We start from the raw sequence: 24,698 nt of genomic DNA, 5'->3' as shown, positions 1-24,698 counted from the left end.
GAACATTATTATCTAACAGCTACTATGTTCAGGTATGACTTCTTGCTAACAGCTGAACAGTTTTGCATTAGAAGTTTAACAGATTAATTTTCACTAAGAACCCACATCACACAAATCTTCAAAAGATCTTCTCAACGGAACATGATCAAAATAAACACTTTTTGAAAATAAGGCAGTAGATAAAAGCTGACCACTGCTTCCTCTGAGAGTAATCAAATGAAAATTTGTGGGTAAAAGGCATCCTCTGGAGGCAGCAAGATTGTTTGATATTTTAAATGAAAATCTATCTATTAATAAAGAATTTGAAGTACTTCATTCTGCCTAAATTCAGATCAGAAAAAGCCCTTCCTGTGCAAGTAATAATGAGGAAAGAACACTTTTTTTCGTTGTTCATCGCTTTATAAAAATATGGTAAAGACAGCAGTTACACATGCCAAAGGTTTGGACTTCCGAATTTTTGTGAATTCAGATTCAGTTTATGCACAAAATAAAGCATAATTTCTACTTCCCTCATATTAAGCATTACCTGGCAAATCAAGTATTATTTGATTGAAGAAAAATTGTCTGCAGCTTAAATAAATACGAGTGATTTTGCTGTCATAGCTTTTAGTAAAAAAACAGTCTTGTTTACAAAACCACTCTGACAAAGTTGGAAGAGTCAGATCCATTAAATCCAGAAAAATTCTCAAAGAAATCTTACCAGATTTGGGTTTTTTGCATGAATAGAATATGTAAATACATACATACATACATAATACATACATATATAAATATAAAATGTAAAAAAATCCAAGAAACCTTGTCTAAGGAATTTTTTCCAAGAGACTGAAATGCATAATAATGTGCTAATTTCCCCCCATCCCCACCCCTATGGATTACAGTAAGAGAATTTTTAATAAAAAGGAGACTGACCCTTCAGATTTATCTCTGAACAAAATCAGTGTGTGTGCGTGTATGTTTATTTTAATATTCTTATACAGAATTAGAAATTCTGAGTTACTGTGGGAGGCTGTTCTCTTGGCACTTCCATCTCGGCCAGAGCCAAGCATAAGAGTTACTGCATCGATATTGCGCAGCTCTTTTGTTTTCCTTTAGTTTTCCGGGGATAGTTCTAAGAAACATGCAGATTTGAAGAGAGGATTAGTTTCTGATGGGAAATGGCCCTACAGGGTGGGAAGAACAGAGAGGCAAATCTCGGGAGCGCCCGGCGGCGGAGCGCGAGTGCCGCCCCGCGGCCGCGGGAGAGCCCTGTGCCTGCTGCTCCTGGTTCTGCACCTGCTCCTGCTCCTCCTGCTGCTGCTCCTGCTCCAGGTTCTGCACCTGCTCCTGCTCCTCCTGCTGCTGCTCCTGCTCCTGGTTCTGCACCTGCTCCTCCTGCTGCTCCTGCTCCAGGTTCTGCACCTGCTCCTGCTGCTCCTGCTGCTCCAGGTTCTGCACCTGCTCCTGCTCCTCCTGCTGCTGCTCCTGCTCCTGGTTCTGCACCTGCTCCTGCTCCTCCTGCTGCTGCTCCTGCTCCTGGTTCTGCACCTGCTCCTCCTGCTGCTCCTGCTCCTGGTTCTGCACCTGCTCCTGCTCCTCCTGCTGCTCCAGGTTCTGCACCTGCTCCTGCTCCTGCTCCTCCTGCTGCTGCTCCTGCTCCTGGTTCTGCTGCTTCTTCTGCTCCTGCTCCTGGTTCTGCACCTGCTCCTGCTGCTCCTGCTGCTCCAGGTTCTGCACCTGCTCCTGGTTCTGCACCTGCTCCTGCTCCTCCTGCTCCTGGTTCTGCACCTGCTCCTGCTGCTCCTGCTCCTGGTTCTGCACCTGCTCCTGCTCCTCCTGCTCCTCCTGCTGCTCCAGGTTCTGCACCTGCTCCAGGTTCTGCACCTGCTCCTGCTGCTCCTGCTGCTCCAGGTTCTGCACCTGCTCCTGCTCCTCCTGCTGCTGCTCCTGCTCCTGGTTCTGCTGCTTCTTCTGCTCCTGCTCCTGGTTCTGCACCTGCTCCTGCTCCTCCTGCTCCTCCTGCTGCTCCAGGTTCTGCACCTGCTCCTGCTCCTCCTGCTCCTCCTGCTGCTCCAGGTTCTGCACCTGCTCCTGGTTCTGCACCTGCTCCTGCTCCTCCTGCTCCTGGTTCTGCACCTGCTCCTGGTTCTGCACCTGCTCCTGCTCCTCCTGCTGCTCCTGCTGCTCCAGGTTCTGCACCTGCTCCTGGTTCTGCACCTGCTCCTGCTCCTCCTGCTCCTGGTTCTGCACCTGCTCCTGCTGCTCCTCCTGCTCCTCCTGCTGCTTCTCCTGCTCCTGCTCCTGGTTCTGCACCTGCTCCTCCTGCTGCTCCTGCTTCTCCTGCTCCTGGTTCTGCTGCTTCTCCTGCTCCTGCTCCTGGTTCTGCACCTGCTCCTCCTGCTGCTCCTGCTGCTGCTCCTGCTCCTGGTTCTGCTGCTTCTCCTGCTCCTGGTTCTGCACCTGCTCCTGCTCCTCCTGCTGCTGCTCCGCCTGCTCCTGGTTCTGCTGCTTCCCCTGCTCATGCTCCTGGTTCTGCACCTGCTGCACCTGCTCCTGGTTCTGCTGCTTCTCCTGCTCCTGGTTCTGCACCTGCTCCTGCTCCTCCTCCTGCTGCTCCTGCTGCTCCTGCTCCTGGTTCTGCACCTGCTCCTGCTCCTCCTGCTCCTGGTTCTGCTGCTTCTCCTGCACCTGCTCCTGGTGCACCTTCTTCTGCACCTGCTCCTCCTGCTGCTGCTGCTCCTGCTGCTGCTGCTTCTCCTGCTCCTGGTTCTGCAGTTGCTCCTGCTCCTGGTTCTGCAGTTGCTCCTGCTCCTGCTGCTTCTCCTGCTCCTGGTTCTGCAGTTGCTCCTGCTCCTGGTTCTGCAATTGCTCCTGCTCCTGGTTCTGCTCCTGCTCCTGGTTCTGCAGTTGCTCCTGCTCCTGCTGCTTCTCCTGCTGCTGCTCCTGGTTCTGTTCCTGCTCCTGGTTCTGCAGTTGCTCCTCCTGCACTTGCTCCCGCTGCTGCTCCCGGTCCTTCCACCCCCACTGCAGGAGCATTCCCGCAGGATGCTGGGCTATCCCACTGTGCACATCTCCCAAGAGTAGCACAGGTTTATGGAGTCCTTTCCACCCCTTAGGATCCTTGCATTTGCTTTATGTGGGTGATGCAAAAAGGTTGTGGCTTTTAAACTTTTCACATCTCTCCATCTTATCAGGCACAGAAGAAAACTGTGCTGTAGTTTTGTGCTTCTGCAGGATGGGGAAAAAGGGCCTTTACAGCAGTTTAAGGCAACATATGCAGGTAAATAATTTTTTGTGAAATGTGAAATACTAGTCATCAGAATAAAAATAATTATCTTCCAGAAACTCTGGCTCCCTGATTTCCAAACTCTTGCTTTCCAAACTTACCAGCCCAACAGAAATATCAAAGTGATGAAACATCTGCTGCAGGTTCCTCACAATCCACATTGACAAGGATATCACTTCACCACACCTAAGTTAATCAAAACTTAGTATTTTAGATGCTAAGCCTTGTTTCTAAATTCTATTTCCTTTCTTAGCTGAAAAATGTAAAAATGTGTGTGCAAATACTTCTACAAAGTTGATGATAAATAGCTGACAATACACAGCTATAAGAAAACATAAATCATAAAACTATTTAAGCTGGAAAATACCTTTGAGATCTTTGAGTCCAGACATTTACCTAACTCTACTAAGCCCACCACAAAAAAATGTCCTTAAGTGCCTCATCTACGCTTAGAGTCACATCTACGTGTGGTGCTTTATAAAGGAATACTGTAACCCTGAAAGGATTTTATATTTCATATGAGGTTATTTTTCATACTCTGTGTGATTTTTTTTTTTTATATCCCTGCAAAAAAATCTAGGAAATCTTCATTGAGCAATATTTCTCTATTGAAACATTTTTTGGTTTCTATGTCTGAATGGGAGCATATATCCTCCTACATTATAATACCTGTTTTTTTTGGAGAATATGTATTCTTTTAATTGAAAAAGTTTTTAGAAAAATACATAGATTTAATTATTTTTCAAAAAATATAGACTGTTAGACTTGAAGATTGTTGTAGGTCTCTTCCAGCTGAAACATTCTATTCTATTCTAATCTATTCTATTCTATCATATTCTATTCTATTCTGACTGAACTGAGCTGAATATCCTTTGCAAGATAAACTGGTATACTGTTAAGGAATATGATACTTAATATGCGTTTTTTTGATTTCAGCTAAGATTAGATTTAAGGAGATCTTGAATCAGTTCTAAATTGGATTTTTTTTCCACCTAATATTTTTTGCTGCCTCTACACTGTGAGAAAGAAAGCCTTACAGCTAAACCCAGTATGTTTGCAAAAATCAAATATAAATTAAATATAGCAGAGTTTCCTTTCTTTAACTGCTTTCAGTTCACCTATGAGGCTTTAACACACGTTGCCACAATGTGTTCCCAAACAAATATTGCTTATACTGCTTCCAGGATATCCAGGATCTCAGATTTGCAAGATATTTATTTAGAGAAGAGAAGCATAATATCCCAGTTAGAAGTGCTGGTGACAACATTTACTTTATGGTTCTACCTTTTTTTCTCACGTGTTACCATCAGCTGGCTATGCATTTTTGATTTTGTGAGACTATTAGAAGTCTTTTACATTTCCAAGATTAAAATGGACAGAAAGATTTAAAATTTTCATTTACAAAAGCAGGGATGTAGACTTAGAATCACAGAACCAAGGAATAGTTGAGGTTGGAAGGGATCTCTGGAGATCCTCTAATACAACCACCTGCTCAAAGCATGGTCATCTAGACCAGAGCACTCAAGACTGTGTCCAGCCAGGTTTTAATTATTTCCAAACATCAAGAATCTACAATGTTTCTATTGGAACAGGTTCTTAAAAGTAGTCAAGCACCTTTACAATAAAAGAAGCCTACCCTTTTTCTAAGTCTGAATGGAATTTCTTTATTTCTGTTTGTTCCCACTGGCTCTTGTCCTTTCACTGCACACCACTCAAGATTCTGGCTATGTCAGCTTTATTCCCTCTCATTGGATATTTACTTATATTTACAAGATCCTTCTGAGTTGTCTCTTCTACAGGCTGAACAGCACAAGCTCTCTCAGCCTCTCCTTGTACGACAGATGCTTCAGTCCCTCAGTCAAAGAATCATAGAATATCCTGAGCTGGAAAGGACCCAAAAGGATATCAAGTCCAGCTCCTGGCCTACACAGGACAACCCCCAAAATCAGGTATTTATATTCATAAATATTCATAAATACTGGACTCACACCTGTATGTTCATTTGTTCCACTGCAGGGAAGGCCAGTGATCAGAAGGTGCCTCATGAGTGCTGGGTAGAGGGGCACAATCACCTCTGTCAATCTGTTGTTGATTCTTTTCCTGAGGTAGGTCATGATGCTGTTGACATCCTTTGCTGCAAAGGCATGTTACTGGCTCATGTTCAACAAGTTTACTACCCTAGCTTAAGTCAAGAAAAACAGCATTCATTGCTGTCCTCTTGCACATAGAACCACTCATTGTGGAAAGGTGTCAGGTTGGTCAAGCACGATTTTCACTTCATAAACCTCTGTTAACTTCTTCCCTTTATGTCCTTAATATGTTTGGCAGCAGTTTTGGGGATTATTTGCTCCATCACCTTCTCAGTAATTGAGGTAAGTTTGAATAAGCTGTAAGTCCCCAGATATACTTCTCACTGTTCTTTAAGAGAGGAGTGACATGTACTTTTTTCTGGTCCTCAGGAACCTCATGTAATTTCATCTGTTGGTGCATCCCATCATGTCCCATGGACTTGCATATGACATTTGATCGAATGTTGCCTAACCTGGTCCTCCTCCATGGGTAAGTTTTCCTTGCTCCAGACTTTCCCATATGCCTCAGGGGCCTGGATTCCTGAAGGCTGGGCTTAGTAGTGTAGTTCAAGGCAAATAAGGCATTAGGCACCTTGATCCCATGCCCTTTGTCACCAGGACCCCTATTCCACTCAGAAGTGGGTCTACATTTCTCCTAATCATATCTTCATTTTGCTACCAAAAAATTGGTAGGAGCCTTTCTCCCTGCTCTTTACATAGCTCACCAGATTTACTCTAGAAGTGTTTGTCTTGCCCATCTCTGCATGCTCAGACCATTTTTATATTCCTCCTGTTTCACCTGTTCTTGCTTCCACTTCTCCTATGATTTCCTTTTATGCTTGAGTTTTGTCAGGATGTTCTTGTTCGTCCATTCAGGACTCCTGAAAACTGCCTTTGCTTGATTTTCTGCACATAAGGATGATTCATCCTTGAGCTTGGAAGAGGTGATCCTCAAAAATCAACCAGCTTTCCTGGGCTGCTCTTCTCTCCAGGACACTATCACACCATATTTCTCCAAGCAGATCCCTGAAGAGGCCAAAATCTGCTCTCCTGAAGTCGAGGGTTGTGATCACACTATATTGCATTACTGCTCTCTAGATCCTTCTCCTATGGAAACAAAAATACTTGGAACAAAGGGTAGATGTATCTCATGCTGGTTACTGCATACATATATGGTATCAAAATATTAATATTTCCTTCTTTATTTTTGGTCAGATTTGTCTGTTTTAAGACCTTAGATTCATCTACAATTCAACTACCTTAGTACCATGTAATGAGACTTCTATACTTCTTTAATTAAGAAAAAAATTACATCCATGGTAAATGATGGATGGAAAAACCTTTTATATAATTTTATGTCCCATTTCCTTAAATCTCAATTCCATTTCAAAAGCCAAAACATAAACATAGATGTAAATCAAAAAGGATTGCCTTTCTCCTTAAAGTTCTGAGTGTATGTTTGGCAGCCTGACACAGAGAACTGTCTACAGAAAACTGAAGCTGATACTTTTTCCTCATTTTCTGCCCTCTTGACTTCTGTCACAACTTTAAGTTTGTTCATTCTGGTAACACAGAGTGAGTGCACAGGTGACACGTGCCATATATGTCAGAAAAACTTGTCTTCTGAGCTTAGACCAGAGCAGGGACATTGGCTGCTCTGGTTAGTTAACAATAATTATGCCATAAGTATACACCAGTATGTAACAGGACCAGGTTTGTTTTCTGCTTGCTTGGATAAATATGTATAAAGTGTACTTGAGGAAACAGAAAAGAGTCAGAGGAAAGTTAAAAAAAAATCCCTTTCTTTCCTCTCAATTTTTCAATGTCAAGGACATGTGAAAGTCAACAAGGGAAAAAAAAGTCTAGCTTCAGACAATGAAAAAAGCTTTGTTTGAGGACGCTTCTTTTATATTTTCCCTTTCAAAAATGTTAGGAAAAACTGAGGAGAGGATATCATTCCTCCCATCCCATGCCAGAAATAATCAAAAGCCAGAACCCAGGGAGATCAGGAGTCTCAGAGCAGCTGGCCAAGGAAATTGTTAAGAGAGTCACAGAAACTCAAGAGGTTTTCCAGAGCTATAGAAATTTGCCACGGAGGTGTGAAAGAGCAAAAGGGATGGGAAGCAGGAGGCCAGTAACAATGAGAGAAGAAACAGAAAACCTGGTTCTAAGCAAGAGAAAAGCCTTGGCAGGCATCAAGAGAAGGAGGACAAACTTAAATGTTATGACTCAAGCCAGGATAAATCAAATATTCAAAATACACTGTCTACTTCAGAGACAAGCTTAGATACGACCTTGTGAGAGGATATTGTTCAAATTTGGAAATCCTTACAGCTATACAGTTCATGGATTGTAATGGTTCCAGAGAGAAACAATTGGCCAATGGTTAGCACCAAGATGTAAAATCAAAGGACATGTGTTATCCCTCTTTTCAGCACAAGAGGAAGCATTCTGAAAGATCGAAGGTTTGTTTTCTGCATATTTTGCTCCATATCTCATGTCAAGCAAAAATCTGTAGATACACTGGCTAGCATCATCTCAAGGAACTGGACTGTCAGAAAAGAGCCCTTAACCCATCTCTCCATTAGAACGTACAGCTGTGACCATTTCTTCACCCTTTTTTTATATTTCCTATAGATTGATAAGAGAAATGCTTCCTAGCTCAGCTAGAAGTGTGGCTGGGCAGATGGGGATAAGTTGGATGGGGATAAGTCTGAAGTAATAGCTTTCCATCAGTTACTTACAGGTGAGAGTCTCAGAGCACTGAGCCTGCAGGAAGACGTGCGTTGCAGGAATCAGTGTATTTTTTCCTGTGACGCTGTTGGGAATACAAACTTCTTGGGATAGCCATGGGAAATACAATCTGACTGTAACTGCTGGAGATGGAGAGAAAGTAACTGTCCTGCGGACTCTGTGTACTAAAGGCTAAACTTTTGTCCCAGGTCATCAGAGAAAGGAACCAAAATCCGAAGCTCCTGTTACTCACCAGAATTATGGTATGATCCTAACAGTTTGGGAAGTGAGCCAACTCTCTCTTGCAAACTGGTCATAAAATCATTGTCAGGTTTGTAGATCACTGGGGATTGCGTTTCACCCTCCCTTGCACAGACAGTTCTATGAAACTTCCCGGAACGCACCTCCAGGGAGCACTACAGACCGATGTCTCGGGAGCAGCCGCTGCGCACCCCGGGCAGGTACCGCGGGGCAGGGACGCCTTTTCCTGCTGCAAGGAGCAGCCCTGCTGCACTCCTCCGGCAGAGCTCTCCCACGGCAGGCGTGCTGTCCTACTGCCGCTCGGACAAACCCCTGCTAGGGACAAAAGAACATGCTGCTGGAAGGCACCAGGAGAAAGACAAGTCGTGTGGTGAGAGTAGGATTATTTAAGGTCATTGCAACAGGAACATGAGAAAACTCTAGAGCACAGATGGCTAGAGAGCCTTCACAAAGCCAGGGAAGGAAGGCACTGCTGCAGGCATAGTCTCGCTGACAGCTTGAAGAGAAGTGCTTTGAAAAAATTACCTCATTGCTAGAATACAGCTAGTGCTGGTGTGTGCTCTGCTATTACCAGATTATACTGGCAAATATTCTCTCAGTGAGGCAGCTACATGCATCCCAGCAGCATCCCAGCCAAAGGCAGCTGGATCAATCTGCACTTGTTTTATTTAATTTTGTCTTCATTGACTTCAACCAGCTGCATTTTATTGTTTTCATGTTAAAAGTGCATCTGGTCTCACAAAACATTACAAAGCTGGGCTTTTCTTAAGAGAAAAAACAAGATAAGAAAGAAAATCTCAAAATAATTAGTAAGAATAGTAGAATTGTATTTTAAATACAAGGTAAGGGAAACTGTGTTATGCCTAATAATAATAATGAAATATATCTAAAATGTTTTAGTTTGAATTTTATAACTGGCAATGATATCAGCTTTAGGGACACAGACATAATTAAAGACATGTGTAGGTTTGGGGTGGATAATTGGTACCTGCCAGAATTAGCTGTATGAGAAATGAAACAATATATAGTGCATCTTAGCTGTGGCTGCATTAAATGCTTTTGGTTTGTGCATTTGCAATAAATCATAGACAAACTCTTCAAGGAATAACTTGCTGCTTCTTTCTTTCTTAAAAAATAATCTGGTTTCATATGTAACATAGTAGTGATATACATCCTTTTAATTTCAACTAAACTGGCAGCTGACTCTAATTTTTGTGTTTATGGGAGTAAATGAAAAGAACACAAAATATGCTCTTCAATAGCCCTTCATGGTATTAAGTGCTGCTCTGCTTACATCCTGAGATTGGCTCAGTTTTTTAGAGCATGGTGCTAATAACACCAAGGCTGTGGGTTTGTTCCCTGCATGAGCCACTCATTTAAGAGTTGGATTTGATGATTTTTGTGGGTCCCTTCCAATTCAGACTGTTCTGTGAATATACATCAGAAAATGCTTGTTAGAAAAACTAATCCTTACATAAACAATATTGTACCTATAATAGAACTGGAGAATTGGTGATGTGAGAGTGGACACCAAATGAAAAAAAGAATAAAGGGACACTTCTAATGTTCCAGCCTCAGTGCAAATGTTGTGGATTTAATATAGCTCCTGCACGAGTGATGTAAGATCCATTTCCAACAGTTACTCTGGCTGCTCCATGTGAGGATATTTGTGACTCCTTGTTGGTGTGATGACTTTCAGAACTCAAATCTCTTGCTGGTCTGCTGGGGTCTGGCTCTTTTGATTTGGGATTGTCTTCAACTCTGGTAATTTGCTTATTCTTTCTTTTTTTTTTTTTTTTTTTTTGGCTCATTTGTAAAAGCCAGCAGAACTTTTCAAGGACATCTCATTTTAATGAGATGTTACTCATAGGAAATCTTTTTTTCTTAAGTAATTTGTTTAACAGTGGAAACAGCTGGAAATATCACATGTTAAATGGAAAGCATTTGACTGTCAGCAGAGTAGTTAAAGGAGCAGTTACACAAATTTGCCTCCTACTTCCTCTTGTTAGTTTTAGGAGAAAATATAAAAAGATGCTATTTTTTTGCTACAAAGGGTTTCTTTGCTGAGTTCTGTGAGTGACTTACTACCCAAATGGGAAAAGTCTCATGGTTCAGACTCTGCAAACATTGGCAGTTATAGCATTCAAAACATGAATCTGATGTGAAAATGCAATTATCTTCCCCATTACATGAGTAAAAATGTATTTTTTTAAAAGAAAAACCATTGTTCTTCTCGAGTATAATATGGAACACTAGAAAGGAGTCCCTAGTTCCAAAACTTGTTATCCTGCAATTCAAACTCATTATCAGAATTTCATACCAGACAACAGAGGAAATTAAATAAAGCTGTTGTCACTTCTCAACTTGCCATAGAGTTAGAGCTTAGCTAGATTTTGATATTTATATTATAGGTTTCTGTTGGAAAAAAAAAATCTATCCATCCATCCATCCATCCCAGGATGAGATGTAACAATTTGGAGGAGGAGGTCTGCTGGTGAAAGCTGGCTGAAATTTCCGTTGTTTCCCTTTTGTCCTCAAATTGATACAGTGAGAAAAAATGCTGACGTTTCTGTTATGCTCTGGTCTCTCCTTCTCATGCCGGTTCCCCTATCTTCCCCTTTTCTGTTGAGTCTCTGGAAATAGAGTGGTGATGCTGATGTTCAGGGTTAGGAAACAGCAAAAATTCTTCCAGATTGGACCATGTTTTAACACTACAGTTGTTGGAGTTGTTTGGGCAGTTTGCTCACTCCCTAAGCAGCAGCTAATACTTGTTGTTCCAGGCTCAGATTTACTACTGAAGTGAAATTTTTACTATTGAAATTTGCTATTGAATGGCAATTTTTAATGAGGAAATGAAACCTTCTCTTTTTCTTACGTTACAGTTTTCAACTTCCTAGGGAAAATATAAAACCAAATTGTTATGCAAATGAAGAATTAAAGGGATTAGAATATCCAGTACCTTTTAAAACTTATTGAATTGTAGATAGTTGATTACCAGCTGTATGTCTTACAAAATCCTTTAACCAGTATTAGTCTTACAAGAAGTACAAAGAGTTGGGAAACAATGGGGAATATAACACTTACATGCAACACTGACAGCTGTGAATAGCAAGAATTGTTAAACCTCAAGTAACCAGACCATGCAGTCAACTCCAGCATCCCTAGACTCTTTTAATTCCTTTCATGAAGCAACCATATACATTCTTTTTAATGCAATGTTGTGTGAACAAGACTATCATTTCTCCACATGGCCTCATAAAAAAATGACTGATTAAAGAGATCCCAGATGTACAGAATAAACTGGAGCATGCAAATATTAATTTAAAATACTTACAGAATTTTTAGAAAAGTGTATTTTAGAAGGTAACTAGCCCCCAAAAGAAAAAGAATACAACTTAGAATACATTTTACATTGACACAGGGGAAGATCTCTATTAGTGGTGCTTTTCATCCATTTATATTCTTTAAATATCCTTTATGAAATAATAGTAAAAAAAATGTAGAATTAAAGAAACAAAACACAGCAACAGTTTTATGATTACTCATAAAATCACTGAAACAGTTTCATTGTTTCAGCATCTCAGTTTCCACGGTATAATCTGTCAGCAGTTGTCTTGGGATCCCCAGTGTAGGTACTTTATAGTAGGTACTTGAAAGAGTAAAATCAACCCTTTTTATGCCTGTATCAGTGCACCCTTAAAACTTACACTGGATGCTGAACAATATAGCATCTTAGCACATTCTGGGTCTTCTTATGTTCCTCCATAATGTCAGTGAAATTTCACAGAGAGGCAAACACACATGAATGTAGCCACTCCTTTGGATTTTTAGACATGTTTTCCAGATTAGTGTATTCTGAATTCATAACAGTGCATGAGCATGAAATGCAGATGGAGGCTTTTTCCCCCTCTCACAACATTCCAACTTTTGAATAATTAACAGTTTTGTAGGTGCCTGCCTAAATAAATTAGGTTTGTACAGCTGAGTGAAGATTCCTGCAAATATAGATTTTCAGGCTTTTCTGTATTCCTGGTCATTGAATTAGCTACTCACAAGGGTTAACTATTTTGTTAATTAATATGGTGACCTCAACTGACTTACCAGTAGATCATTAAAAGCATTGTTCTCTTTCTTCTGTTTGCAGAATAGCAGACCAAGATTTTGATTTACCATCACTTTTCAGGACCCAGGACTTATGCAGACAAAGTGATTGCAAATGCAAAATACTTTGGCAATTTTTCAGCCTAACTTGCTGCCCCACTCTTACAAGGACTTGTTCAATACAAGAGTCAGTATGCTCTTCAGACACTTTAGAGAAAGTATTGTAAAGAGGACTCACAAAAGGATAAGAAAACTCTCAAGTAATTCTGTCAGGATATGACTAAACTTTTTTATGTTACTGATGAAAATAAATATTTGCTCTTTTACAAATCAAGAGAACTGGGGATGGAAAAGTCACTAGATTTACCACAGGTTTTAGTAATACTGGTAATTACTGTAATTGATATATATAATTCATTGCATCTGTTTAACTCCTTGTTAGCTAGAGCTCTGTGAATAAATGTCATGTTTATGTCATGTTTGGGGACTATATATGACAATTTTGAGACACACTAAATTAAACTGTAAATTGATATAAAAGTTTAATTTGAAGACAGTATTTTGAAAAAAATCGTGGAGTTTTTCAACAGTTAAAGTCATTTTGGAAAAGCAAAAAGGAAAAGCAAAGCATTTATTAAAAAATTAACAATAAATGACTTTTTGGAAGCATTTTCCATTTAGTTCCTGTATGAGACAAATAACTTTTCCTGTTGGCATCAGGAAATCTATGAAGTAAAAACTCATCTAGTTCTAGTGCTAATGGATATTCCATGTTGGTGTTCACCAGCAGGTGAAATGATGAAGAGTAAGGAATTTTTTTCAGGAACTATAAGCATGTCCAGAGTGCATGGTGCAGCAAGATACCAGTGGTTGGTTCAGAAAACTTCTCCTACTGCTTCTGGACTCAGACGTATCAGGAGGACTGGCTCCCCAAATTTAATAAACCACTGAAAAGTTGGTTAATTGCCCAGGAAGTACCCGTGACCAACACAGAACCAGGCTGGGATGAATTTAGAATATATTGTACACGTATCAGGTTCCATTAGATATGTCCAGCATAATCACATTGCAATGTTTCATGTAAGTTTTGTGTAAACTAGGTGTAAGATCCTTACTTCAATGAAGTAATCTAATTCCAGTCACCAGGTTTTGGAACAGAAAGCAAGCGTGAGATAGCCTACAGTTTTTTTCTGATGTGTATCATGCCAACATATTCTTTGTGATTTACAAGTCCAAAGAGAGTTTCCTTTGTTTATGGATTTTTTTCATTTTGTTCTGACATAAGAGAGGAGTTAAGCTGTCACATTACAAGAACAGAAAAAAGCCCCACATGATTTACAAAACAATCCAAATAAAACAGTATGCCTATAAATCACAGCTCTTAAAAAATGTTGTTCTGTACTTCAAAGACTGTTGAAAAAATAAATGAACTTCATAAAATATTTTGAATTTTTGTGACAAATTGTTGGGGAACATTTGTTTTAACATCTTCTAATAGTAATACTTTGCATTTTTTTTCCAGTAGTTCCTCCAAAGATTTAAACATGCTTTGCAAATAGCTGCTCAAGTAGTTAATGAGTGTATATTGCCTAGATTTTGTTTCTATCTTTGTAATTTTTAAAAAATTTTGCTATATTTTAAAAATTTTCAGCTTCCTTTTGCTCAGCATGGGATGATTTCAGAGCCCCAGCTTTCATTTGTTAAAAAAAAGAGAAGGGTTGGGGTTTTTGTTGTTAAGGTAGTAGAGCACATGAGATTAAAGTCTATAATTTTTACTGATTTCATTATTTGTGTCTCAATACCTATGTGCTTACTGAATATTTTTGAGATGACGTTTTCCTAGGTCAATTTAATATGTGTTTTCTTCCCTTAGTCTCAAAACTTTTCCTGATCAGGAAATAAAACATTTCTGATGCTTGTTTTCCATGTATTTCGTATTACATTAATATAAAATTCCAAAATAACTTTATTGTCTCTCAACAGAATGGGCAACTCTGTTCAGTTAATAGCAAAGAAAGAGAGATTCCCTTCACATGAACTTCTTTATCTTGACATTTACCCTTAAGCACCAGATTTTCCTGCTAATTACAGGAGTACACTTCCCTGACGTGGGATGCTGTTATGACTCTTTCAGCTAAATGGGCTTTATTTTATTACAAAGGGAAAAAAAAAGAAAATCATAAATAAAACTCTAAACTTAGGCTTGGATTTATATCCTATGTACAAAAGGTCTTTAATGCATAGGCTCCTGTGTACAGTGTTCAGCATAGGTTGAGATTGTGACAGTCCCTCTCTGGGTTTAAGTTTAGTGGTTAGACATGAAATCTAGGCAAGTTCTCAGATAGTTCGTAAGATGGGTAGGTAGAAAAATTGCATTGAGATGAGTAGCTCTGCAGTATTGTCTTTTTTATTTTTTCTGTGTATCTATCTGAAGCCTTTCTCATACTCCTCCATAGTATGTGAATGAGATGGAAAATATTAAATGAAAAGTAACATTAAATATCTGACATACTGTAAGACTTCATAGAATTGGTGAACAGAATATTGGAAGTCTTTCACCCTTGATCCATCCCCAGTCTCATCAGTGAAGGACTAGAATATTCTTCAAGATGACAAGATACCTTTTTTTTGTAGTTCAGTATTCAAATATGCCAGAAGAAAGATACTGGTTGAATATTCCTTTTTAGATTGCCTTTTTACCATGTGTATCTGTAGTTTCAATATCAAAATCTTCAGTGAGTGTTTGTAAATAGATGTTGCTGGGAAACAGAGCTGAGTGGAAACCGTAAAAGAAGTCATGCTTTGTGGAAATATTGCATAAAACCAGAACTAGTGTAAATTTGGAAATTTCTTAAATTTTTAAAACTAAAGCCTACCTCGATGAGAAATGAGTTTAATTTAGAGTTTAAGAATAATCTGAATTTAAAGCAAAAGGAATTATTCTGACAATAGAAATGATAGTGCTAAAGTTGTCTTTTAACATCCCATTTCAATAAACCAGTTCAATTTGCCTGTAAAAACTAAATCTTCATTAATTCCATGTACTCCCTGGTAGTTTTAGCTTTGAGTGTTCTTTAATAATTATAATTCCTTATAACTTCTTAAGTATGTTTAAATCCTTAGAACATTTCCAGACACAGTTACATTTTTATCTGCAAAATTAAAGCCAAAATTCTTGTTGACAAGTAGAACTCTTTCCTATTCCCATCAAAACATTAATTTTTCTAGTCTCTGTGTCCAAATGTCCCATACAGGCCCTGGTTTGGAGAGCCAGATGGAATGCTGAGGCCATCCAGCAGTTTATAAACGAACATTTAGTGTATAATAGCGCTTACTTTTATCTTGAATTCCTGGAATTTCCTATGCGCCCAATTCAAACACTTCAGTCCCCTAGTGAACTTAACTAATAGAGTTTGTAAATACAGAAAGATTGTCACCAGCTATATACAGTGAAGAGGACGATGTTGAGTGTTAGGTCATGTTGAAAATAAACTTGTGCAATGGGAACTACTTGTATCTATTTGTAGCATTCCCCTCTTTCAGAGGGAAGGAACTGATAAAATACACAGAAATAATGTGCTTGGGGATTCTCAGCTGTTTCTCAATATAGACAATTCTATTATCAGCTCTAAACCAGAAAAAGCCTTTAATTATCCTCTTGAAAGAAACAGCTTTTGTATGCCTATGACCAGTTGTACATCATTTCATTACAGCAGTGATTGTTCTGTCTGTAATAACTTTGTGCTCTGAATGATTCTCTCTTCCTAGAAGAACAGCATCCACACTCCTGAGATGAAATGCACAGCCTGTGTCAGTTCATCTTTCGGCACTCATCTTATTTTTGTGTAGACCCCTTGAGCTTGTCATCATGAGTGAAATAAATACACATTCTTTGGCTCTTAATTAAAGTTTTGTTCAGGAATTCCTACTCCTATGCCTTCGACAACCTCCCTAGCTAGCTGCATGGTTTCAGTATAATCACTCTTTTCTGTACTCCTGCATTCTATTTCTTGACTTCCATTTATGTTTAGATAGTTTGTACCTTCCAATTTTTTAAAAAAATAATTCAGTGTGTCTGGCAATGTCAGTATGAATCTTTCTGTTGTCTGCAGTGGGCACTGTGCTGGGATCTTCCTAATATTCATATGGTATAACTAGTCTACATGGCATGTAGTATTCTTGGAGTGTTTGACTAGTTTCTTCTAGGTCCTAAGGACAGGCATGAATAAAGTATAGGTAGAGCTCCAAAGGTACTCAATCGGGTACTCAATAGTTTGTGTGATGACTATATCCATGGAAGCAACTAAGAGTCTAAGAGTCAATTCAAAAGGGACATTAGGGAACGTGTCATGGCACAATTTATATTCAAATAGCTAAATGTTCTTTTTCCTGTACCCGATGCTATTCTCAAACTGTCCTCAGATGTTGTCTGAGAGAGTGCTCTTTTGCATGAAAAAAAGTGCCAGGAGAATTTCTAGTAAATAAACAATGTGTATGTTCTGTCCATAATAAAACAAAGAAGGTAAATTTATTCATGGAATATCCCGAGTTGGAAGACACACAAAAGGGTCATTGAGTCCAAATCCAGGCTCTGCGCAGGACAATTCCAAGAATGGTAAATTAAATCCAAAACCAACATAGATCCTCATGTAAGGCACTGGAGAATTTAGAAGTTCTAAAGGATAGTCAAGGAATCAACCACTGATTTTTAGAACTTGCACAGACTTTTATAAGGACAGGTATTTTGCCCATTTAGTTACCATAAAGCAAAGGTGTCTCCTGAGACTGTACATCAGAACAAATTAATCCTTTATTAATTGTAGAGCAGTAGAGGTTGTGTTTCCTGGCTTGTATGTAAAAACACTAAAGCAGCTGGAGCTCTTGCCAGAATGTGGGATTCTTAAACTCAATATACTTTTCCAACCGGATACGATTCAATTCCACAGAACTATACCCAGGTTCTGACACAATGACAACAATAGTGGGTGAAGAACACTGAATCACACAATTTATGGTGTTAGGGATCTCCAGAGGTCATCCAGTCTGATTCCTTGCTCAAAGCAGTTCTACTTAGACCAGATTGCTCAGGGCTGTATTCAGAACATCTCCAAGATGGAGATTCTATGACCTCTCTGGATTACCTTTTCCAATATTTAATAGAAAAACAAGTTTTCTAATATCTAAGCAGATCTTTTTATGTTCCTAACTTGTGTCTCTTGACTCACTTCCTCTGTGCATTTGCAAGAGTTTGTCTTCATAGTAGTCCTGTCCTCTACTCAGGATCTTGTAGACAGCAATAAGGTCTTCCCTTAACCTTCTCTTAAGGCTGAGCAGGCCCAGTTTCTCAGCCTCTGCTCATGGGCCCTGTTCTCTGGCCCATTGGCTTGGTGCCCTCACTGGACTTGCTCTTGAGTGTTAATGTCTTTCTTGTGCTGAGGAGCCTCCCACCAGACATGGTACTCCAGATGTGGTCTCATAACTCTTGGACAGTTGGTAAGGACATGAACTTTAGCCTGTGGTTAGGTGTGAAGGTTCCATTTCAGAAGTCCCAATATTTTGAAACTTCATAAATCAATGGATTTTCTCTTCTATGAAGCATGATTTTCCACGAACTTGTATCTGAGAGCTACCATTATCATAATGTCTGTTTTATTTCCTGAGAGTCAGAAGAGTAACATTGTTAAACGGCTTTAGTCTGGGTTTTACTATCTCTAAGGCACGCTTAGAAGCTGGTTGCCTCTGTCCTCATCTTGGAAGATGAAAAAGAGGCTGCCTTCTCATTTGTAAAATGATTGAAAATATGGAACATCTGTTGAAATAATGACTCTAACATTTCAAGAATGCTGGTGTGGCAGAAATAATTGCACTTTAAAGGATTCATGAAAGAGTGTCTGAACTGCCTCACAGTATAAGACTATGACCATACCCACTTTGAACTGTTATAAAGAAGTACATAATGTGGTTGTGAAGGGTCAGGCCTTACATCATATTTTAGTCTTCCTACTGACTTCTACTCTGTCAGTTTTGCAGAAATTGTCTAAAGTAATTCTTTTCTAATTTTCTTGATAGAGTTAAGGAACATTTGCAATGTTGCTCGAGAGACTGAATCAGTCAATGAATAATGCTAAAGAAGCCAAGTACTTACACTTCTTCCCTCAGATTTTCCAATCGCCTGAATGAAACCTGGAGATACTGCCACTTCAATGAACAAGAACTTCTTTATATTCCAAGATCTCTCTGTATTTCATGTTTTTGTAAGTGACAGGGACAATTAAGACAAGATTTAACCACATTGGAATTTTATTAGACTACTAATGTGTAAATGAAAAAAACATTCACTTTTGCACTGTGACTCAAATAATTGTTGTTTATAGCTGTAGCTATTTACTCCTCTGAGTTTGCCATGATACAGAACTGAGCCATGTGTTGAAGAGTCCTGGATCCCAGTGTTACATATGTCAGACCTTTTGCTTTTTAAATAAATCACACAATAAAAAAAGAAGAGATTCCATGTGCCCTTCCTGCTCAATCTGTCAGCAACTAAGGATGGGTGAACTTCTCATTTCAGAAAGGCAGCCTTTTGAAGATGTTTAGAAAAGAAGGGGGGAGGCTAAGATCAAAGGACCCCAGAACCTGTTCCTTGTAGTCAGTGAGTATTGTTCTTGCACATCTGGGTCAGTTCAGAATGTTTTTTTAGAGGCAATGAGAGCTTCCTACATAATACATTCTCTTGAATTTATGATGTGAATTCAGTGTTATATTGAAGTTAATTGGTAGTGACCTTAAACATACACAATCTTGGACAAAAACTATGCTAAGCTCAAGTTAAGGTCACAAGATGTAGCTATAATTTGAAGTAATAAAGGTATCCAAAGGGCATGCAGAACAAATACAAGAAAAAGAGCTGTGTAAGAATCCTAACTGAGTCTGATGAAGAAAATGCACAAGAGAGACATTCAAGCCTCCTCCTGCCCCTCTGTGTTTTGTAGAGGTGCCATTTGGCAATAATTTGATTTTTTCATAGCAGCCCAAGTATAATTAAACTCTTTTAAAAAAACATTTCCTTTAGTTGTTTCATCCAGCAGACCTGAATCACCCAAAATCATCCAAAGTTTTTTCCCGCTAGTGCTCCATTGCCAATGAATACTAAACCTTCTCTTGTCACTTTCTTGCTAAATAAAAAACAACCTTTGACAGGTTTATATTTTCACTGAGTAAAGAAACAAACAATATAATCAGAAAATCAGCATGTCCAGGTAAAGCACTCGAAAAAACCAGCGTTGCATTCTCCTGTGAGCATTACTGAATACAAAACCTCCTTCATTTGTGACCTTCTTCTGCCCAGAAGGAAGACACTGTCGCATGTTCTGAATGTCCACAGTCACTGTGCTGGGCCAGCAAATGGGTCTATCCCAGGTCTGACAGCTACTTCCAACCAGTGGATCTCCTTACCCTTCTGTTCCAGTTAAACAGAGCACATCCAGCCTTTTTTCTTCATTCTGGACCAAATAAATTTGATTTCCCCTTGGTTGCAATGTTAAAGGTCAGTTGATTCTTTGGGCAAGTATAAAATCTCTCGGAATAAATCACTGAACTTTGCTGAGGCTCAAGAAGCACCTGGGTTTACTTTAGTTCAATTATTCAGGTAGCGCAGCCCCTGGATTCTACAAATTGTTACCTATTATAATACATTATAATATATTGTTATAATTATAATTATAATATAATTGTTACCTATTATAATTGTTACCAAGTTATAATACACCTATAAAGTACATGTAAAATAAGAGAAATCAGTATTTCTTGTCACATTCTCAGGTAAAATCCTTCAAGCCAGGAATTTCAGCTGAGTATTCAAACTTCTAAGAATTAGATTTGTGGCATTGTCTTTGATGGGAAATTGTGTTACAATGGTAGGATTTGTTCCTATAGCAGATGATGCTCCAGGAAAAGTAAAAATTTGGCAATCACAGAAATAAAGTCACATTTCTTAACTTTCTACATTTTCTCCTTCATGAACTCTTCAGAGGGTGTCTATTCCTTTTAAAATCAATGTATTATATAAAGATACAAATCTTCTGTGCAAGTTTAATTTTTTTCCTGCTATAGTCACAGATCTACCTCCCCCCACCAAACTGCTTTTTGCAGCTCTGTAAAGCACGCCTTGTCTTTTTAACCTTAAACAGCAGAGGGCAGCCTGAGAATGACTATCCCAGCTGTTCCTACAGCTTGAGTTGCTGGGAATACGGTGATTTAAAGGTCGTTACCAATTAATGGTATATTAAATACATGACAAATAACTACAGTATTCAGTATTGATTGTGAATGTGCCAAATTTATTATATTTTTCAGAGCAAACTGAAATTTCATTCTACATCAACTGTCTATCTGGTCTCCATAAAAGTCATGACCATGCTCAGCATAGTCTGTCTTTTGCAGAATAAATTTTTTCAAATAGGTGGAAGAACTGCATAAAAGGAATGGGGGAATGCCACCATGGAAAGCAAAAAACCTTACTGAAATATTCTAGAGTTAAAAAAGAATAAACCAATGTAATTTATAAAGCTATTGTAGATTTTAGTAAATATTTACAGACCATGGTTTATAGTACTCTGTTTATCTCTACAGACCTGACTAAAAATTCTGTATTTCTTTCTAATGTAAAGTTCTTGAAATAGCATACTCGGTTTAAGGGCCTTGTACAACATTTGTCTAAACCTACTTTAAAGTGTCACATTACTATGCTAGATTAAATTTAGTGGAAGAAGAACATAATTTAGAGATATTGAGACACCAGAAGACATGAAACAAGAACCCAAGAGGAAAGAATCTATGTAATATTAAATATCATGAGTGCTTGACAGCAGTGGTTGCCTTGTTGCTCATAGCCTGATCCAAATACTGCAGCAAATTTATTTAAGAGCTGTCCTTTAGCTCTTGGAAATCATCTTCTTACCACTATATTATAGCTTATTTATAGTCAGCTGTGTTTCATTGCATTTCTTTAAAGAAAACTTTGAATTTTCAAACATGTTACGACATGTGCAATCAACATTTGCTGCTATTGTTTCCCTTGGGACCTTGCATGCCTTCCTCCCAAGCTTCTCACAGGACTCATCCCTTAATCCTCCTTCTGTTTTCCCCTCCTGTGGATCTTCTTTGTAAACACAACTCCAGCTATGAGATGATGCCAATGACTCACAGATTTAGTCCTTCACTCAAAGTTAAATTCAAATTCTTTTCCAACATTCTCAGTACTACTCAGCACCAGAGCAAGCTCAGAATGCCCGAAACAATTCTTAACCATTCCCCTTCAGTTTTCTTATATTTGCATGATATCATCACTGTCTTTCCTGGGCCTGATGCCTGTAAGATGGGCATTGTGTTAACCTCAACCTTCTTTCTAGAGCTTCAGGTTCCATTTCTGTGAAGAATCTTTTGTTTTCATCCATGTGAGAACAAATCTTGAGCTTTAACACTCACAGCTTTGAAACATTCAATTTGTATCCATTTAAGGCAGTATTGATGTGCAGAACTTTTTCCCTAATACATTCCATGCCTTCATATTGTAGAGCTTCCCTTTCTCTGGACAACAAAAGACAAACTGCCTGTCTTCCATTGCAGGGAATGTTTTGCAACCCTTACTATTCCTTCAGTAATGCTGAGGTTCTGAACTCATGTCTTTTCTGCCAGTGTCTCCCCTCATCAACTGATTGTTACATTTTTTTCAGCAGGATTTTTATGCAAATTGCTCTAAATGTTAGAACCTAACTACCCACTTAGAATAATTTGTGGTGGCTAATGATCATAAAAGTCTTGGAGGAGGTACTCAAACTTCACATTTTAACCCTGTTTTTTTCCCTTTTTTTTCCAAAGCACGATCAATTTTGATCAGAAGTAGCTTCTCCGTAAAAATCACACCATTATACCCAGGTAATCTGTTCTGAGCAAGGAGTTGGTAGAACATGGGCAAACGCTGGATTAAGCTGTTCCATTCCTTTGCCTTTAGAGGCTGAGACTTTGCAGTTTCAAGGGATCTGTATCTCCCAAGCACTGCCATTCAGCTTGGCTTGCAGACCAACCCCCTTTTTTGTTCATGGAGAAACTGAAATTCTGGGGTTCATTCTGCATCAGAATTGCCCTACATTTTAGTTCCTTGCTGACTTACATTGCCTCTCTTGGCATATTTCTGAGAATGTCATAACTGTTTATGTGTAACTGCCTCCGTTTCTCTGGAAAAACATTTAAGAACATACCAGTTCTAAATAAGTACACAGTCATGCAACAAACAAGACAGTAAAGGGAAGGAAAAAGTGATGAACTCACTAGATATGTTTACTGACCTGGCAAGTCTCATAGAATTCAGTATCATCACTTTTTTTCTTCCATTACTTCTTCTCTCTATGTTCACGTCTCTTTAGTTCTGTCTTGTAGACTGCTATGGCTTCATGATAAGGACATAATGAAGAGATTATGCGAGCAGATTTGGGTGACTGAGAGCAAATGATAATTTATATTCATTATTTCACAGGACAAAAAGTGAGTCTCTTTGTCATAAGAAATCTGAATGTACTCCAGAGTTCTAGTTCTTGGCTTGTTTTTTTATCCAGTGGTATGAGATATGGACAGACATCACTTTTCATAAAAGTCTACTAAATGTTTGCATTTCTTAGATGTCCTTCTTAATATAATATTGGCAAAACATATCAACATTTTGTGAAAATATTGGCAAGGCTTCCATTGGCACAACTGTTAAAACAATATCACTTAGAAAGAAAGTAAAACTTAGTGAGGGATTAACATGAGAAATTAAAATAACTTTTTGCTTTCATTTGTTGAAGGTACAGTCATTATGACCACCAAGAATTTTTCCACCCACTTTAAAACTGTATTTAAACTGGGCTATTCCAGAGCTTTTTGGCATAGAGCTACAAAGCATCATGGATTTTGAACTGCTGTAAACCAAAGCTGGTCTGACCACAACTAATCTGTTGTTATGCCACTTTATTTATTCTAGCTGAGGCTCTGGCACTCTTGTCTATAGTGTGTATTACTGTGACCAGTTTTCTTATGGGAAATTACTAGCTGGTGTAAAGTCCAGCTGACTTTAGCACAACTTATCTAGCTTCAGCCTGCCTTGCCTGCTGTCAGCTGCAGATGCACGTCTTGTTTCTATACATGTAAACCTTTTTTGTGCTTGATTTCTGAGCTATATGTCTTAGTGGTCACTGCCTTCAACTGCCATCCACTCTGACGTAAAAAGCACCGTGCTATCGAAAAACTGCAAAATCAGTTTCTGCTCCTTACTTCTAACCCAAACCCCAGTGTTAATAGGTCTCTGACAGGCTGTCCTTTTCCCCAGGAAACAGTTGATACATCTATCTTGCCTCGAATGTCCATGAGGGCTACTCTAGCTGTAGCCCTGGGAACCATGTCTGATGGTGACAGTGCTTAGCTAGTCTGCGATCCAAGCTGGAGCCTAGGGCTTCTCAAGCTGCACAGTTCTGCTTGCCCTTACCTGTAAAACTTCTATCTTCAGGCTTAGTATTTGTAACCCTGTGGTTATTAAAAATCCATTTTGAAATTGTCTCAATATTCTTTAAGCTGTGTTTTGAAGGAAAAAAAGTATTTTCAGTACATTCTCAGTACGGGAATTTAAGAGTGGAAATTTTCAAAAAGCAATGACTGTAGCCTTATGTCAGAGACACAAAGGGTACTGTTAAAGAGAGACTCTACTCTTATTCAGAATGACCACGTTTTGGCCAGTTGAAGAAAAGCTTATTTATTTTTATAGTACAGGAAAAACACAAAAAATTTTAATGAAAATCTGTATGTAGTCTTAATTCACTGGCACCTTCTTATAAATATTTAGTTTTCTAGGAATATTACAATATAAAAATTTAATAAAATACAATAATAGAAACAGACTAATGCCAAAAACTGGGGTTGAATAACTTCTTTCTGAAATTCTAGTAGTTTAGGATATATTAAAGATACTGTTTCCTTCTATATTTACACATTCATACACTAAAATGCTCAAACCGTGTTTTTATTAGTATTTAAATACTAATAAGGGCCCAGATCCAGTGTTAGTGGGCATAATGTGATCACAAACTCATTGCTTGCTGCTTGAAAATGTGCCTTGCTCACAGCTTGGGAAGATGGACTTCTATCGACTCAATTCAGTTTTTATGCTTGTTTTGTCCTATATCTTTTATTAACTACAATGGGTTATCACAGTGCACTGAACATCCACTTTTAAATAGAAG

At 38.8% G+C, this 24,698-nt stretch overlaps 1 protein-coding gene across 1 annotated transcript; it reads right to left on the bottom strand.

Moving 5' to 3' along the window:
• Nucleotides 1–1,332: 1,332 nt before the first annotated feature.
• LOC125317170 (putative uncharacterized protein DDB_G0271606) lies at nucleotides 1,333–3,426 on the bottom strand (the record flags this gene model as incomplete). The annotated part of the gene is made up of 5 exons (XM_048286868.1): nucleotides 3,367–3,426; nucleotides 2,830–2,916; nucleotides 1,801–2,211; nucleotides 1,687–1,722; nucleotides 1,333–1,440 (listed from the first exon to the last, which is right to left on the bottom strand). Coding segments are annotated over exons 1-5 (702 nt in total), but the record flags the coding sequence as incomplete, so codon positions are not given.
• Between the last annotated feature and the right edge of the window lie 21,272 nt (nucleotides 3,427–24,698).

Source organism: Corvus hawaiiensis, chromosome 26 (assembly GCF_020740725.1).
Source record: "Corvus hawaiiensis isolate bCorHaw1 chromosome 26, bCorHaw1.pri.cur, whole genome shotgun sequence".
NCBI classification, from domain to species: domain Eukaryota; kingdom Metazoa; phylum Chordata; class Aves; order Passeriformes; family Corvidae; genus Corvus; species Corvus hawaiiensis.
The sequence above is the reverse complement of the archived record's forward strand: the minus strand, read 5'-3'. Positions and strand labels throughout refer to the sequence as shown.